This window comes from Drosophila ananassae, chromosome 3R, assembly GCF_017639315.1.
Source record: "Drosophila ananassae strain 14024-0371.13 chromosome 3R, ASM1763931v2, whole genome shotgun sequence".
Classification (NCBI taxonomy): Eukaryota; Metazoa; Arthropoda; class Insecta; order Diptera; family Drosophilidae; genus Drosophila; species Drosophila ananassae.
The window spans coordinates 20650212-20665865 of record NC_057930.1 but is presented as its reverse complement, the minus strand read 5'-3'; the positions used below and the strand labels follow the sequence as shown (position 1 = coordinate 20665865).

Below are 15654 nucleotides of genomic sequence, written 5' to 3'. Positions count from 1 at the left end.
TTAATCATAGTTTGTTATTTTCTGGTTGGTAAATATTTAAACCTACTTATTTTTGCTTGCATCTTGCTTATCAGTTCAATTACCATTTCTGTGTTTTTTAATTTTCTTAATTTCATACTTGTTTATTTTTCCAATGTCTGTCTGTTGTTTTTGAATTGTTTCGTGTTTATGTATGTTGTTGTATATAAAATATAAAATGCTTATCAAATGGTGGATAAATGATGTCGATGATGATGTTTTTTTTTATACTAATTTTGGAGGGGAGGAAGAAGTTTGGCGAGCAGAGTTTATTTCAATAATAAATAAGTTTTAAAGGTAATATGTTAAATGCCAATATGGCTTTCATTCTCCGTAGATATATTATGTTTTTTTAACTTTTGTATTTTTTTTTTTTTAAATAATGCACGCAACTTATTGTGCTTCATGCTTGGATGTCTCTTATTTTTGTTTAGTTATTCTGTTTATAATTAATAATTATTTAATTAGTGATGCCAACGCTTAATACCCATCATAATGCCAGTTTCTGCAATTTGACTAAGTTACAACACAGGAAAACAGAAACAATATTTGCCAAATTAAAGTCCAAATCGTATAACGTTAAAAAACAGGTTTTTTTTCTCCAAACAAAATATTTAACAAAAATGTATTCATTCGAACTTGAGTTTCTCCATGAAAGTGTAAATTTTAAAACAATTTTTTCCCTTTTTATAATACTTTTGGCATTTCTCTCTTCGATGCTCTCTCTCTCTTTCTCTCTCTTCGAAAAAAAATCCTTTCGCTCCCACCTACATATCCTTATCGTCTCAAAGAAGGGGCTTAGACTAATTTCAGTTAGAATTTGTTTTGGACAGTCTTTATGCTGATTGGAGGAGGTCCACCAGTGGATGGGGTCCAGTCTGGGCCCAGACCCTCCTACGAGGCCTTGGCGAACTGGATGACAGAGCTCATCCGCATCACCTTCGACCCGGAACTATCCAAGGTATCCATCGATGCATCAACGCCGGCGGAAGAGACTTCTCCGCTCGGTCCCTGGGGCTTCTCCAACTCCACCTGGCCGCTGTCGCCCTTGTTCATGTAGTGTTTGCGTTTGCGCAGCGGGAGGGTCATCACATTCCGGTCGGCCATCAGCAGGGAGTCGCTTTCCGGAGAGGAGCTCCGCTCAGGGGACTCTGTGCTGGACCTCAGTCCGATGGCAGCCTCCACTCGGCGCACGATATCCGGATTGGGCAAGGCGGATCTGTTGGGTAAAGAAACATCGTGATTAGTAATCTCTTCCAGGCTGAAGAAGGTTCTACTACTTACTCGTACTTGGGCACAGGCGCATAGCCCTTGTGGAGACCGTGGCGGGCCAGGTCGCCACGCTTGAAGTGCTCGATGAGAACTGTTGCTTCGTGGGTGTCATCATAGTTGGCCGCCAGATCGCTGACGTGCAGCTGTTGTTGCTGCTGCTGCGGAGGCGGCTGGTATTGCATTTGCTGCTCCAGAGGGGGCGTGGCCGCATGACCGCGACGCAGTTGAATCATTTGCCAGGCGGCGGCATGCACGTCCTCATCCTGGTCGCGCTCCCGGTCCTGATCGTCGTTGTCGTGATGACGTCGTGCCATGCTGGCCGCCTCGAGCAGGGCCGGATTGATGGTGAGTCCGGCTGCCTGGGGCTGCAGCTCCACGAGACTGGGCGGGACCTGGTAGTAGGTGACTGCTGGGGTGGGAACCTGTCCCGTCACCTGCTGTATGCTTAGGTCCGTGGGCAGCTCCTCGTCCGCATAACTGCTGTGAGCCAACTGGGCGCTGGACACTCCGCTGTCCCGGCTTAGGGCATCCTGCTCCACCTGGGCGGGCAGGTAGTGGGCCGTCGTGGGCGGTGGCGAGGCCAGGCTGCTGGTCGAGGGCGAGTACGTGGAGCTGGGGGAACTGGGCGAGAATGGTGAAGCCGAGGAAGACGCTGCCGCCGCCGCTTTGGCTCCACGGGGCTGGCGTGGCTGACGAGGCTTCTTGACGGCCGCCGGGGAGCTGGGCGGCGAGTTGCTGCTGCTCTCCGACACTCCGCTACTGACGCCGTGCGAGGATGGCGACACGACCGAGGAGGATGAGCCCGTTGCTGCCGCTGCTGCCTCCGCCTCGTCGTCGGGAATCTCATTGGCATGACCCTTGATGTGGGCCTCCATTTCCTTCTTGTTCTTGAAAGTCTCGTCGCAGATGGTGCACTTGTAGCACTTGGAGCCGTAATGCTGGACACGGTGCAGCTTCAGCACATGGTTGTAGCCAAAGTCACGGAGGCAGATGTCGCAGTGGTAGGGCTTCTCGCCCGTGTGGGTGCGCGAGTGGACCTTCAGCTGTTTGGAGCAGGTGAATCCCTTGCCGCAGCCCGGCTCCGGGCACTTGTAGGGCTTCTCGCCGGTGTGCGTGCGCATGTGGATGACCAGTTGGCCCGACTGGATGAACGTCTTCTCGCAGACGGAGCACTTGTGTGGTCGTTCGCCGGTGTGGATGCGCATATGGCGATGGAGTTTTCCAGAGTGCTCGAAGGCACGACCACAGACATCGCACTTGTAGGGACGCTCCTTGGTGTGAATGCGTCGGTGGACCTGAAGGTTCTCCTTGACGCTGAAGAGCTTGTGACAGAATTCGCACTCGAAGGGTCGCTCGCCGGTATGGGTGCGGTAGTGACGGATCTGGAAGGGATGAGGAAGATTATGATTACAATGATATAACATTTTTATCCTTAATTGTTACTTACCAGCCTGGCAGGAACGGCGAAGGTCTTCTGGCACACATTGCACTGATAGGGATCGGCTCCGGCAGCCACATTCGCCAGCGGCTTGATGGTCGGGCTCTTGGGAATGCCCACCGGCAGACCCGCCTCGTTCAGCTCGATGGCTGGAGATATCGCGACGGCACCACTACCGGCCTCGCCAGCACCCACCCCGACACCCAGGGCGAGCTCGGCGTTCTTGGCATGCGACTTGGTGTGCGAGGTGTGTGCCGACTTGCTGCCGAAGGTCATGCCACACTGTTCGCACTTGAACTGCGGCTTGTTGGCGTTGGTCTTGCGCGGCTGCGGCTGCGTCTGCGCCTGGGGATGTACAACGGCTGAAGCAAAGTTTCCGGTCACCTCCGTCTTAATCCGGTTAACTGGTGGCGTCGACGTGGAGACTATCTGAAGCTGTTGCTGCTGCTGCTGCTGGTGCTGGATGGCTCGCTGGTAGTTGTCGAACTGTTGTTGTTCCTGGAGTTGCTGCTGGAGCTGCAACTGTCGCTGCTGCGGCGTCTGCAGCAGTTCATAGTGCTCTTGTCCCCCGGAGGCTGGTACTCTCAGGCCAGGACCGGAAGCCGTCGTTGTGGCGGTCAGAGTGGGTGGCACCTGCAGGCAAAACTGGGCCTGACTCGGTTGCTCTGTTTTTATCAGAAGCTGGTTAGCGGGATAGTAAACCATTTTGGATGCGGTTGAATCTGAAATGGCAGAAGGGAAGTGGTTTCATGAGCTATTGTCAAAATAATTTTAAAGTGACAGAGACTTTTCAACACTTAAACATACAAAATAACCTTCTTAGAGACACTACTCTTTATAGAACTGCAACACCCATCCCCAAAAATCCCTCCTAACCTGCTTTTCAAGTTTCATTGACCTGATCCTGCCACACACACACAAACACACACACACAACAAAAAAAAGGAAAAGTAATACGCAAAAACCCCCCAACAGATAGAAAGTTCCATACGGGTGGTTGGGAAAAGCCTCTTTTCCCAAAAGGGGGAGTAGAAAGGGATAAACCACCCCTGGAACAGCTACGCACTTTTCTTATTGCCGGTGTTTTCCGGAAAAGAAAATACACAAGGAAATTGAAAGAGAGAGTGAGAGACAGAGACAGAGAGAGAGAGAGAGTAGAGTTGGGGGAAAAGTCTTCAAAAACTACGCAATATGTAAGAGTTTGAATATTTCCCTTTTTGGGGAAATGAGAGGATATTTTGGATAAGTCCAGAGCTTTGCAACCGGCATAGTGTGTGTTCCCAGTCGGACTTTTCGGTGCTAGCAGCGTTTCGGTGCATTCCGGCAGGCATCTTTCGTACCTTGTTCTCACCCACCCCGAGTTGAGAGAGGGAATTTGTTCTCTCAACATAGATTTCGCTCTCAAAAAACTGGACTTAGAAAATTTTCGTCTCGCTTGGGACTTAGAAAAATTTATGCGTGGGACTTTTAACTTAGAAAAAATTATTTCATGAACAATTCAACGTATATTATTTAAGTTTACCAATTTATGTTCTATAATAATTTTATTGAAGTGCAAAATTTAAACATAGCTCAATATTTAATGAAAAATATTATTCATATAAGGAATTTATTTTTTACTTTAACTGAGGGCAGCAAAAAAATAATCCCGCGTAATTAGTGTGCGTTTTGTGCAGCGTTTTTATGCTAAATCAACCCAAATCGAAACGGTCACATAGGGTTGTTCATAGTGAGTCGCATTGGTTTATTATTGTGAAATGGTAAGTTTACTGCTCCGTTCATTCAATTATTTATATTTTATTGTGTTGATAATGATGAATAAACGTTATTTCATTAAACAAATATTTTCAGTTCTGGCTGTACTAGAAATTTGGACGTCTCAATATCTTTATTTGTAAGAATCTTATTTGTTTTTATTATTTATTTATTTTTAGCTTTTTTTTATTTCTTTTTTTTATCTTTTCAGTTTTATGTATTAAGATTAATAAATAATAAATATAATTAATAATAAATAAATATGACAAACAACTCACTTCGAATTTAGTAAAAATCAATGGGCATGGTTGGGGAAAAACAAAAACAAAAACCAAAAGCAAAGCAAAAAGCAAGGGAAATTTTTTTCAACCAGAAAATCCCTGGGTGAGATTTCGCGCCGATCTCCCCTAGCCGGTAAGCTTGCGGGTAGGGGAGAACCGCCTTCTTTTTCCGATCGCCAAGCATATTGATACTCGCTCCGCTGGGTGAGAAAAGCGGCCACGCCAATGTAAATCGGAATGATGGTTTTCCGCAGATGGGAGTGCGCCGCGCACTCCTATTTCCTACCGCGGGATGCGCGTTTGGCGAGCGCCAGGCACGACTGGGTTCCCTTCCAATTCCACCCTCTCCTTCCCGTTCGCACTCTCCCTCTCATTCTTGTTTACTGTTATGAAAATGTAAACCCCCCACATTTTCTTCTCCCAAAACACCCAAAAACTGGGTATACCAAATCAAAATGGCGACGCCAAAAAAAAGAGGGTGCGACAAAAAAAAGAAAATAACAATGAGATTCGAACTTTCCGGTAAGAAATTTTTCTTTTTTTTTACCTTTCGGGGATTTTTTTGAAACGGCCTTTGTTTTTGTCTTGGATATATCCACCAAATCATTATCCGATTTGTTCCCAACATCGTTAATCCAAACTTTCTTAGTCGTCCAAGTGGTGGAATCCTTCTTATTTTCAGTCATTTTGATTCGTTTATAGTTCCTACTAGTTACATGGCAAGTTTCCAGAGATCTTTCAAAAAATTGTATTTTGTATAAAAAATGCGTTTTCAAAATCAGACTTTAGCGGAACATTTGTCAGTTCTGGGGATTATCAGTCCTTTGTGTTTAATAGCTGCAGTCTTAAGATTAAAATATATTCCAATATTCCTTTTACATATTCATTTTGATGATTTATTTATTATTTTTTAGACAAGAATCTTCATTTGACGGGTAATTTTCTCCTTGATGAGGTTCTTTTTAATAATTTTAATGATTTTTTTTAAATCTTTTGATTGTTGAATGGGATAAGTGTGCTGATAGATTTGGATGTTCTGCGGCGGCTGATGACGATAGTTATTCTGATGATGGTGGTAACCGCCTTGACCCGCTGCCTTATTCATTCGCATTTTCCTAAATGATCTCAGAATATCGTTCATTGAAAAATCGGTCATTTTCGATTTCAAGTACTACACACGCACACGCACAACACAACACACAACTTTCACATTTTCACGGTCCCCGAAGTTCTAGGTTTGATGGTTCAACTGAGAATGGTGGGTGAGTTGCCGAAAATTCAACCTCAAACCCCAAAAAGAACTTCTCGACACGGAAAAACCAACCACCAAACAAAAATGGTCCCTGAGTTTATCTGAAATTTCCCTCAATTGGAAAAACGTTTGAGTGGAGTGGGCAATGGGATATTTTAGTCCCAATTTGAGTGGGTATTTTTCTGGTTTGAGTGGTTTCTGATAAGAAGGTCTGATATTTTTAAGACCAGAAATAGAATTGTATTATTTTCGTCAAGGAATCATGAAATAACAAAAATAATGACTAATCCATATGACTATTAATGATGATTTTGAGTTTGAAATTGCGATTAATAATAATTATTTACTATAACCCTGTTATGACACTAACTAGTCACTGATTAATTAAGTTACAAAACATTTTTTTTCATAAATAGATGGAAATAATCAGAATTTTGGACTCATCACTTAAAGATGTGCCCTTTAGCTTATATTTAGAAAGCCTACGACCAGGTTCCCCTTCACAAAACCCCCCAAAAAAATAGACAAACAAGAACGAAAAGATACAATTTTTTGAGTGAAAAGTTCAAAAAACTTTTTCGGCTTTGGTTATTGTTGTTATATGGGGCTGCTCTTCTGATGTTTATTCGGCTGAGCGTGAAACTAGCGCAAAAGTTCATTAACATTCGACATAAAAACTATTTTTGTATGAGTATCGGAGACCGGAGACCGGAGACCGGAGACCGAACACTGAAAACCGAAGAAACCAGAGATCCGAATATACTTTCGGGTAGTGCTCGGTTTGGGGCTACCCGACCAAAAAGTTTCTGAAGGTACGACAACCCACAAAATAAATTTACCCATTATGGGGGAAGCTAAAAAGCATGCTCGTGTGGCTCATGATCATGAGGTTTTCCAGCTCAGACGACACACACAATATAAATAAAAGAACAACTCCATATTTTTTGACCACGTCGGAGTTCCGTTATTTTGTTGGGATAGTTCAGAAATAGACCAGGGCTTGAAACGAGTTTTATGGCCAGAAAAGGTTAAGAGTGGAATCTCAAAGTTGTTTGGATAGATCAGTAAACTGGGAGAAGAATTCAAGTCTATTTGTTCAGTCTTATTTATAATTGAATATGAATATTTTAAAATAGGTCATTCAGTCTGTAATTTGGCCATTACTTACAGCTAACAGGGCAATTAAAATGTGTAGTTTATAAGCAAAACACAGCTATATAAATTTTCCATTTTACAGACCAATTATATTGTATAATGTCATAATGGGGCTTGTTTTTATGCCATAACAAATATATAAATAGGAAAATAATATATAGAGATGTAGAAGTAAGCAAAAAATATATAAATTAGCTACTACCTTATCTCTTTCAAGGAAATTACATGAATAATTAGAATCAACAATTAAGATTAAGAAAATATATTAAGTAATTTCCCCATCCAAAGTCTGAAAAGTATTACAATAATGAATCAAGAGCCTCTAAGCTTTGAGTTTTATAAGAAATAGAGTGTAGAATTTCGGTTTTGGGTTCATTGTTTGGTCTGCTTTCCATACTGCAGGTTCAATGAACTAACTATTCAATAAGCAAATTGTAAGCTCTTCGAATTCCCCTGCTCTTTTCACTCTTGGGTTCCCCCGATTTGTTTATGTACATATTCTGTTCTGAGTATCTGAGTTCTGAGTGCCCGAATATCCATTACAACACAAAATGATGAGTGTACGATTTCTTTTATTTATGGTATAAATTTTATTTAAGTTGAGCTTTTTTAGAAATTATTAAAAACGAATTTTTATAAAAACAAAAAAACAATTATCTCTTTTTTAACTTTTTCAAAGATTATTCATTATTTAAGACTGATATTGAAATAGGTTTTAATCAATTATACTGTATAAGAGTGAGGTAGAACAAATTAGTCTCTAATATTATAAAATTAAAGCTGCAAAGTAGCTACAAATTCTACTCCCTTTCTTGTAATTCTACTACTATTTTAGTATTCTAATATCCAAATATCCAAAGTTAGAATACATTTTCTAACTTTAGTTGAAAGAAAATTTTAAATGAAAATACTTATTTAAAGAATTTTCCCCAATTCCAATAACTTTCTTGGAATTGTACTACTATTTTAATGTTCTCATATCCTGAATACATTTTCCAACTTTTATTTAAGGAGAATTTATTTGAAGAACCTTTATTTAATGAACTATCTCCACTACTCGACAACCAATTCCAATACTTTTCTTGTAATTCTACTACTATTTTAATTTCCTACTATCCTTAATATATTTTTTAACTTTTATTTGAAAAACTTTTTTGTTTCTTTTTGGCATCATGAGTAAAACTTATCTATTATGCCTTGTTCCATGTACTTGGATTTTTTTCCAACTTTGTTTAGATTTTCATTGCGAAGGTCTAGACACCACGTCTAAGCCATAGCTGAGCAGCAGCTGCGCAGTCGACGCCAGCGCCGACGCTGCGCCAGGTCCGACGAGCAGCGAGCCACGCACAAATTGCGTGGGCCGTCTCAGTTGGCCTAGGTCAAAAAAGCAGCCAAGACAGGCGCCCAGGGGTGGGGTGCGCATGAAAACCGCTAATGAAAGCCGTATAGTGGGGATGAAATAAAATAATGACTAAAACGAGATAGAACTAAAATAATATGTGGCGTAATACGTTCTGATACTGATATTACGCAAGTTGATGATTTTAAATTCTTTCGGTTGTATGCGAAATTTTAAAGCTTCACCTTGAAGAGGAGAAACAACCCCTGTTAGGTGTTTTCACTTTTCGTTGTTGTTTTTGTTTTTGTTGTGTCGGAAAAACCACTGCCACGTACATAAATGGCGCAGCAAGCGACTTCCCTTTCGTTTGACATTCCACCCGCCCCACCCACACGTCCTCGCTGCTTGCGTTGCTGCTGCCACTGCCACTGCCACTACCGCTGCTGCTACAGCTGCTGCTGCAACAGTCACCGCACAACATGCTTACTCATTGCAGATGAGAGAGAGTGTGAGAGGTGGCGAGAGTGCCGAGTGGGTGAGTGGGCGGGGTGGGTGGTTGGGTGGCTAGCACGCGCATTGATTGCCGGCTGTTGAAAACCCGTGCACTGCCTCCTTATGGCCGCGCCGTATACAGCTGCTCCGCAAGCGAGTCGAAAACTCATGCACGGCCTCCACGTGTAGTTCAAGTTCAAGACAACAACGAGAACAGCCCCCCAGTTGTGTGTGTGTTAGTGTGAGGACGAGAGAGTGAGTGGCGACATTGAGAATGTGAGAGTGCAGCAAAGCGCGACGCAGCTGCGCTGCCCACGTCAACGTTGCAGTCAGCTTTGAACGAGCTGCAGCTTTGGGTGCGAGCCTGTATGTGTGTATCTGTGTGAGTGTGAAGTTGTGAGGATTTTGAATTGCATACTTTTTTCAAAGTCACTAATTTTCTATTATTTGATTATTAATTGTTACTGATTTATTTATTATTCCATTTTATGTACATTTATTTGTATTTTCATTTATTTTTTTGTACATTTATTCCGGCATGACGCCCTCTGCTCAACCTCATTCCAACGCTGGCCATACAAAAGGGTCAACGAACTGCACGGGCCGTGACAAAAGCAACAACAAAAGCTCACAACGATATTTTCGGAGTGTTGGTGAAGAAAAGAAACCCAAAAACGAACGAATGTATCTGTATCTGTGATCGTGCCAAGGGGGGGTACCCATTCACAGCACACATGCAAGCTGGGTAATATTAGTATCAACTTCAGAGTAAAATGCATTAAGTAAATTTCGAGTAAATAAACTCAAAACGAAGACAAAGAAGTCATCCGCACATACAAGTGTTTTTTTTGGGAGTGCAGCGACGTCGACTGCGCTGCAACTGCGACGGGGGGCGACTCCAATTACAATCTCTTGTTTTTTGTTTTCTTGTTCTTCTTTTTTGTATGAAATTGAATTACACTTTTTAATGCATTTTAAAAATAATCTCTGAATGACGCCTCACAAACAGAATTTATTTTGATTTTTTTTAATTTTTATTTGGGGAGTGCCTCTGGAAATTTTTTTGGGGAATTCGTTCTAAAGTTAAACGAGTTATCTCTGGGGGCTTCCGGCATTGGAGACAATTATGATTAAAAATATTGATGGGCGTATCCTGGAGGCTGGTGCTTCAGCATTTAGTTCCGGCTTCAAGTTAATTTTAACCTAATTTTTATGAAATGTATCTTTCAGATACGAACTACAAAGGAGAGAGTTAGGAACTTGGAAAGTGTGGTTTAATTTTTTTTTTTCTTGATCAAGAATATATATAATGGCTATTTTTTTGGTGGTTGGAAACAGCTGTATAAAATAAGGTATCTACAACACACGAGCAAATGTTCAAAATTGTGTTCTTTTTTTGCAAAAACATGTTAGACAGGTTATCGACCAGAAAAAGCTTCAGCAAATGTTAAAGATTTATATTTTTGTATAAATAATTATCAAAAATAAGCACTAAGAATGTTTAATGATATAAAATTAGCCAAAAAACAATTGGAAAACTAAGAACTTGAAAGTTAGAAGAAAGATAGCTTCTATAGCGAGTCTTTTTGGTTTTATATTTAATTATATATTATATTATATTTAATTAAATTTTATAAAAGTGAAAGATAAAGAAAGGAAACTTGTGGCAAATGCATTAAAAGCAACAATAGAACATGTACAGCCAACGAGTTGCGTCAAAAGCGACGCGTCGCAGCACTCTTGTCCTTGAACTTGGCAGAAAAAAGCTTGCATCTGTATTGGGGTGCACGGGCACACAGATACACACAAACACAGATGCATTTCGTTTTCAAATGCGAGTGCTGCAGTTGGGCTTCGTAATACACTCATAAAGTGTACAAGATTATCAGTTTTAAATGTTTTCTTTAAAAAGCACAAATATTTGTTATTATCAAGAATAGAATGCGACAATTTCGTTTGAAAACGAAAGGAAATACTTTATTAAAAAGTCACATTTCTCATGAAATTTATAATGAACATATGTATCATATATATGTTTAAATATTAAGATTATGCTTTTGGGATCGTGAGTGTAATTTTTTTTTTTAGCAAATAGAACAAAGAAATCAGAACAGAAACAAAAACTGCCACAAAAATTTTGTTAACCAAGGTCAACGTTTGAAAATAACAATTAGAGGGTATTCTAATTTTGTTGATAATTTAGAAAATATAAAAAATATTTTTATGTTTGATATATTCATAAAAAAAACTCTATTAATACCTAATAATTTTTCTCATAAAATTAATATTTATTTGTTAATTATATATTTTATTGAAAGAGTACATAAACCTCGTCATTCTATCCCTCTTCGTTTATTTATAAAAGTATCAAAAAAGAATGATGATAAACAAACATACAAAACGAACAGCAAAATTTTAGAATTAAACAGAAAAAAACAACAACAAAAAACCCCAAAAATATGGCGGATTTTTTGTTAATGGAGCTAATGGCGGTATGAGGGGGGTCCCTCTACAGGTACAGAATTTTTGGCACACCGATTCAAAAAAGTACTCATACTACTGCCGTGAGTATTACGCATGTCTGCGAACCGGCTTTTTTATTTGTATTTTTTTATTTTCTTTTTTTGCTTTTAACCTTAGCGATAGAATACGAAAACCACAGGCACGGACAGTTTATCACTGTGTGTGTGTGCATTTGTATCTCAAAGATATTCAAAGGCGAAGAAAAAAAAAGAAACAAAAAAGCAACGAGAACATCCGCTCGATATTTGTTGCTGAGGCGTTCCAATACGAAACTTAATGGGGTAGGCAAAGGGTCGTCATCGTCGTCGTCGTCCGGCAGCTTATAATCAAAATAATAATAAGAAATCGAATATGGAATCCTGCACTCACGAGTTTGTCATGTGATCTTCTCAATTTTTGCAACGATAAGCAAAACAAAAATTCCTCCAAATAAAAGCAAAAAGAACCATTAAATCAGAGAACCCCGAACAGTCTGATAACAGTTGGGACTATTTTTAATTTTAGCTTTTGATTTTAGGGGCCGTTCTCTGGCGAAAACACTTGAAATTGTTTCAGTTCAGTTCTATAAATAAAAGACGGTTATTTTCTTTATTGCAAAATTGCCAAAAAGAAAAAAACCAGTACTAAAGATATCGGGGAGCCATAATTCCCAAATATAAAACGAGTCCAAAGATGAAAAGTACGCCTAGGGGAAAGTCAAATGGAGCGATTAATACTCTTTATATTCGATAGATATAAAGCTTATCGAATGGATTTGAATATCTCAAAGATACTGTATTATATTTCCGCTTTCTAGCTAGTCATTATGGTTAATATCACCTGTTGACGGGAAAGGGAAGTACTTCGACATGTCAGCCATTGTTGAACTCCCACCCGCCCAATGGAATTCGAGCACCACACCACACCATTCATAAATTCATTCGAACACCGGAGCTGTTCGGCCATTAAGTAGATTTGAATATCGCAAGAGTGATAAGAGTTCGACTGGCAGTTCTGATAATTTTTCACGGGTGGAACGTGAATGAACGCAGCTACGACAAGGCAAGCCAGCGAGAGACCCAAAAGAATCAAGAATTAAATCAACTTGCCAATTTCTGCGATAGCAGCTGCGATGGCAGAATTTAGCTTCTTCTGTTGTATAATCGTTATTTTCGTAGTGCTCTGCTCAGTTTGGCTCGACTCTCTCTCCACCGCAACAATTTCCTGTACAGGGTACACTAAAAAATATCTATGGAATTTCCAAAGATTTCGGCTTAAAGTGTGTTCTTTCCCTAGTTTTTGCTTCATTCTTTAAAAACTTTTCCTTCATTTCAACAATAAACTCCCTGATTCTGATTAAGTCAAGAACTTTTTCTTTGAAAAAAACAACATTTTTGATGCAATTCCCAACTGGTTTAAGGCTCTACTTTCAACACAAGTCACATTACAGTAAAATATTAACTAGAGATATCTTAATAACAATCTTTCAATTTATTTTATTTTTAATCTTCATCTTGTTCTAAAAATGGTTACTTTTTTAAAGTGAATTTCAAACTCCTCCCAAGAATTAATCAATTCAAGTCTTAATCAACTCATTAGTTGGAAAATTCCATGAAAATTTATTTCATTCGAATAATGTTAAGGCCATTTGCAAATTGATATGATTTTTGAGGTATTTCATTCTCATAAATGGCACGGGTGGTTAAGTCAAGTGCCAAATTCCGCCAAAAAATTGTGCTTCAAGGGCTAACTGAACTTCAATTGACTTTTCATTTCTATCGGGGTTCTAAGAAGATCGCCTGTTTAGTTGTAGATAGTGGATAGTAGAGTCGCCTGATCCTGACAAGGGGGCACGAGCCAACAGGTGACTCACCCGTGGCCACCCATGAGTCACGACTCTAGGAAACCCCTCTTCAAAATCAAAACATTATCAAAATTTGCGAATACCTAGAACAATACATATTTAGATTGGCCTATTGTCACGATGACTCAATCGGTTCATAAGCCAATGTAGATATTTGAGTCATCAGGAATTGTAGACCAACAGGTGTCGTTTTTAGGGAATTACATTTTCTGTGCATTTTTTTATTATTTTCTTCAATGAGCCACTGCATTGCGGTAATCGATGAAATAATAATGACAGTGCGTAATAGGGAAACTCATGCATATTTGTGATTTTTCTGATTGCGCATTTATAGATCTGTTGAGATATTTTTGGTTTGCTTATCATTTGACGTACTAACTCTGCTTTGACGTAGATAGCTTAGAACTTAGAAAGGGGTGTATGTATTGTTCATTTTTGCACATTACGTATACGACATGATGGCTTCATAAAAGTTTCTATTAAATCATTTTTTAGTGCAAAGTTCATTACTTACCATAAAATTTAGTAGAAATTATGGCGATATTTTGTTTCACAAAAATGTTTCCTTTTTTCCAAAAAGATAATCCAATATTGTAGTTTTAACACTTTTTTTTGGCTGTTTTGTTTAAGAATCTATTTAATATTTTGTATTATTTTTTTTTAGCTAGTTCTGTGGGAGTGGCGCGTCCAAACACGCGAATCGACCAACGGCAAGTGTTTTTTCACCAAAACTTTTGTCAGTGTTTCGCGTTCGGCAGCCAGAACCGTGTACCCGTAGTCGTAGCCGTATACCCGTACCCGTAATCGCAATTCTGCTGATTCTGCTCTCACTCTCTTCTTTTTCTTCTCACTTGACGATGACCAAACGAAACCGTTAGAACCGAGCCATTTTTCGTTTTGTTATTGTTACTACTATCGACTCGGAGCACTGCGATCGCACTGCCACACTAGGCGTATACTTGATTTGGCTAGAGCTAGGGCGCGTTGCTCTCTCTCTTGAGTGTGTGGGTGTGTGGGTGAGTGTGTGTGTGTGTGTGTGTCTCGGCTCGTGTTTGCTTCGGCACTGTTCGGCTCTTTACTTTTTCGGCTAACCTTCGATGTTATAAAATTATTATTTTCAAGTTTAGAATCGTGTTTCTTCTGTGCTGTTTGTTGTTATTGTTGTTGCTTTTCGATTTCCGTATATTGTTGAACCCCCGTATAAAGTCACGAGTGTGTGATTGTGTTTGTGTTCGTGAGCGATTTTTGTTGTTGTTGTTGTTTTTTTTTCTATTTATTATTATTATTATCTGGCGAGCAACTTGCAATCAACATTTTGTTTTTGCCTTTTTCTTTATTTGTTGGCTGCGCACATTCACACGCCACTAAAAACAATATTGACCTAGGTTGCTTATGTACAAATACATAACGCCATTTAGGGTCTTTTAGAATAGCTTTAAGAATTCTTCTCTTCCACTTTCTTTTCAACTGAATTCTTTTTTCGGGAGTATAATTTTGATTTTTTTTTTTTGTAGCAGAAAGTAAATTATATTCGTGTTCAGTCTTTTCTTTCATTAATTTTACACAGAACGTAATAAAAAATTGATTTAAAAATTGCACTTGCGTATGCTTAGACCTTACTTGAACTTTTCCACTACTTTATTTGATTTGGATTTGTTTATTTTCTAGTTAGTTTTTTTAAGGCAAACGAGATCAACGGGGATATGTGGCGCGTTTCGCACAGAAAGCCTTCTAATACTACTACAGGTTTCCGTCCGGTCGTAGGTTGCTGACGCGTCGCCTGCTCGTCGAGAAATACGAAATACGAAATACGAGAACCAAAAAAATTCACCGAGAACAAAGCTAGCTGACGTTAGCGACCGAAGCAGAGGCAGCGGCAGCGGCAGCGGCAGAAGCGCAGACAGCGACCGAGACGCCGACTGCGACGCTGACGTTAGGGGCGCAGAATGAAAGTGGCTCGGTGTATGTGTGTATCTGTGTGTGTGTGTATCTGAAACCGGCATTTGCCACAGCTGCCTCTCTGCACAAAAAACAAAAAAAAAACGCAACCCAAGCCGACTTCGCTTTTGGCAATTGTGTGTTTCGGCTGCCTTCTCAACCAAATATCGCTCAACTTACTCAATAAAATTTTTATTATGATATCTACGCACACGTATGTACAAATAAATAAAAAAAATAAAAAAAAACTCAGCAGCAGGGTTCTGCTCTGCTTTTTTGCCCTGCCCACTGATTTGGAATTGCGGCGAGTCTTTGGGGCTTTCCGTTCCTATCGCCATCGCACCTTCC

The 15654-nt window shown here is 40.0% G+C and overlaps 1 protein-coding gene and 1 long non-coding RNA gene across 4 annotated transcripts; one reads left to right on the top strand and one right to left on the bottom strand.

Annotated features, from left to right (window-relative positions):
* Positions 1–744: 744 nt before the first annotated feature.
* On the bottom strand, positions 745–15185 carry LOC6497328 (Krueppel homolog 1). 3 transcript variants are annotated; one of them, XM_014906163.3, is made up of 4 exons: positions 13883–15185; positions 2738–3450; positions 1303–2672; positions 745–1237 (listed from the first exon to the last, which is right to left on the bottom strand). In XM_014906163.3, exons 2-4 carry the CDS (start codon positions 3431–3433, stop codon positions 913–915), a joined length of 2391 nt encoding a protein of 796 aa, XP_014761649.1. In that variant the 5' UTR covers positions 3434–3450; positions 13883–15185; the 3' UTR covers positions 745–912. The 3 variants fall into 3 exon arrangements, with proteins under 3 accessions (XP_014761649.1, XP_014761648.1, XP_001962311.1); XM_014906162.3 differs by lacking the exon at positions 13883–15185 and adding an exon at positions 5698–6094; XM_001962275.4 differs by lacking the exon at positions 13883–15185 and adding an exon at positions 5312–5677.
* Positions 9268–10019, top strand: LOC123257453. The gene is made up of 2 exons (XR_006507538.1): positions 9268–9384; positions 9587–10019. It is a non-coding gene; the product is annotated as an uncharacterized LOC123257453 (long non-coding RNA).
* Positions 15186–15654: the final 469 nt, after the last annotated feature.

Bases quoted from the DNA above. Each gene is read 5' to 3' on its own strand.
- LOC6497328 (XM_014906162.3), bottom strand. From the start codon at position 5,920: ATGACCGATTTTTCAATGAACGATATTCTGAGATCATTTAGGAAAATG. The intron at 3,451-5,697 runs GTCAAATGAAGA...CTGCCATTTCAG, and splicing joins CATCAAGGAGAAAATTACCC to ATTCAACCGCATCCAAAATG. The intron at 1,238-1,302 runs GTAAGTAGTAGA...TTTACCCAACAG, and splicing joins GCGCCTGTGCCCAAGTACGA to ATCCGCCTTGCCCAATCCGG.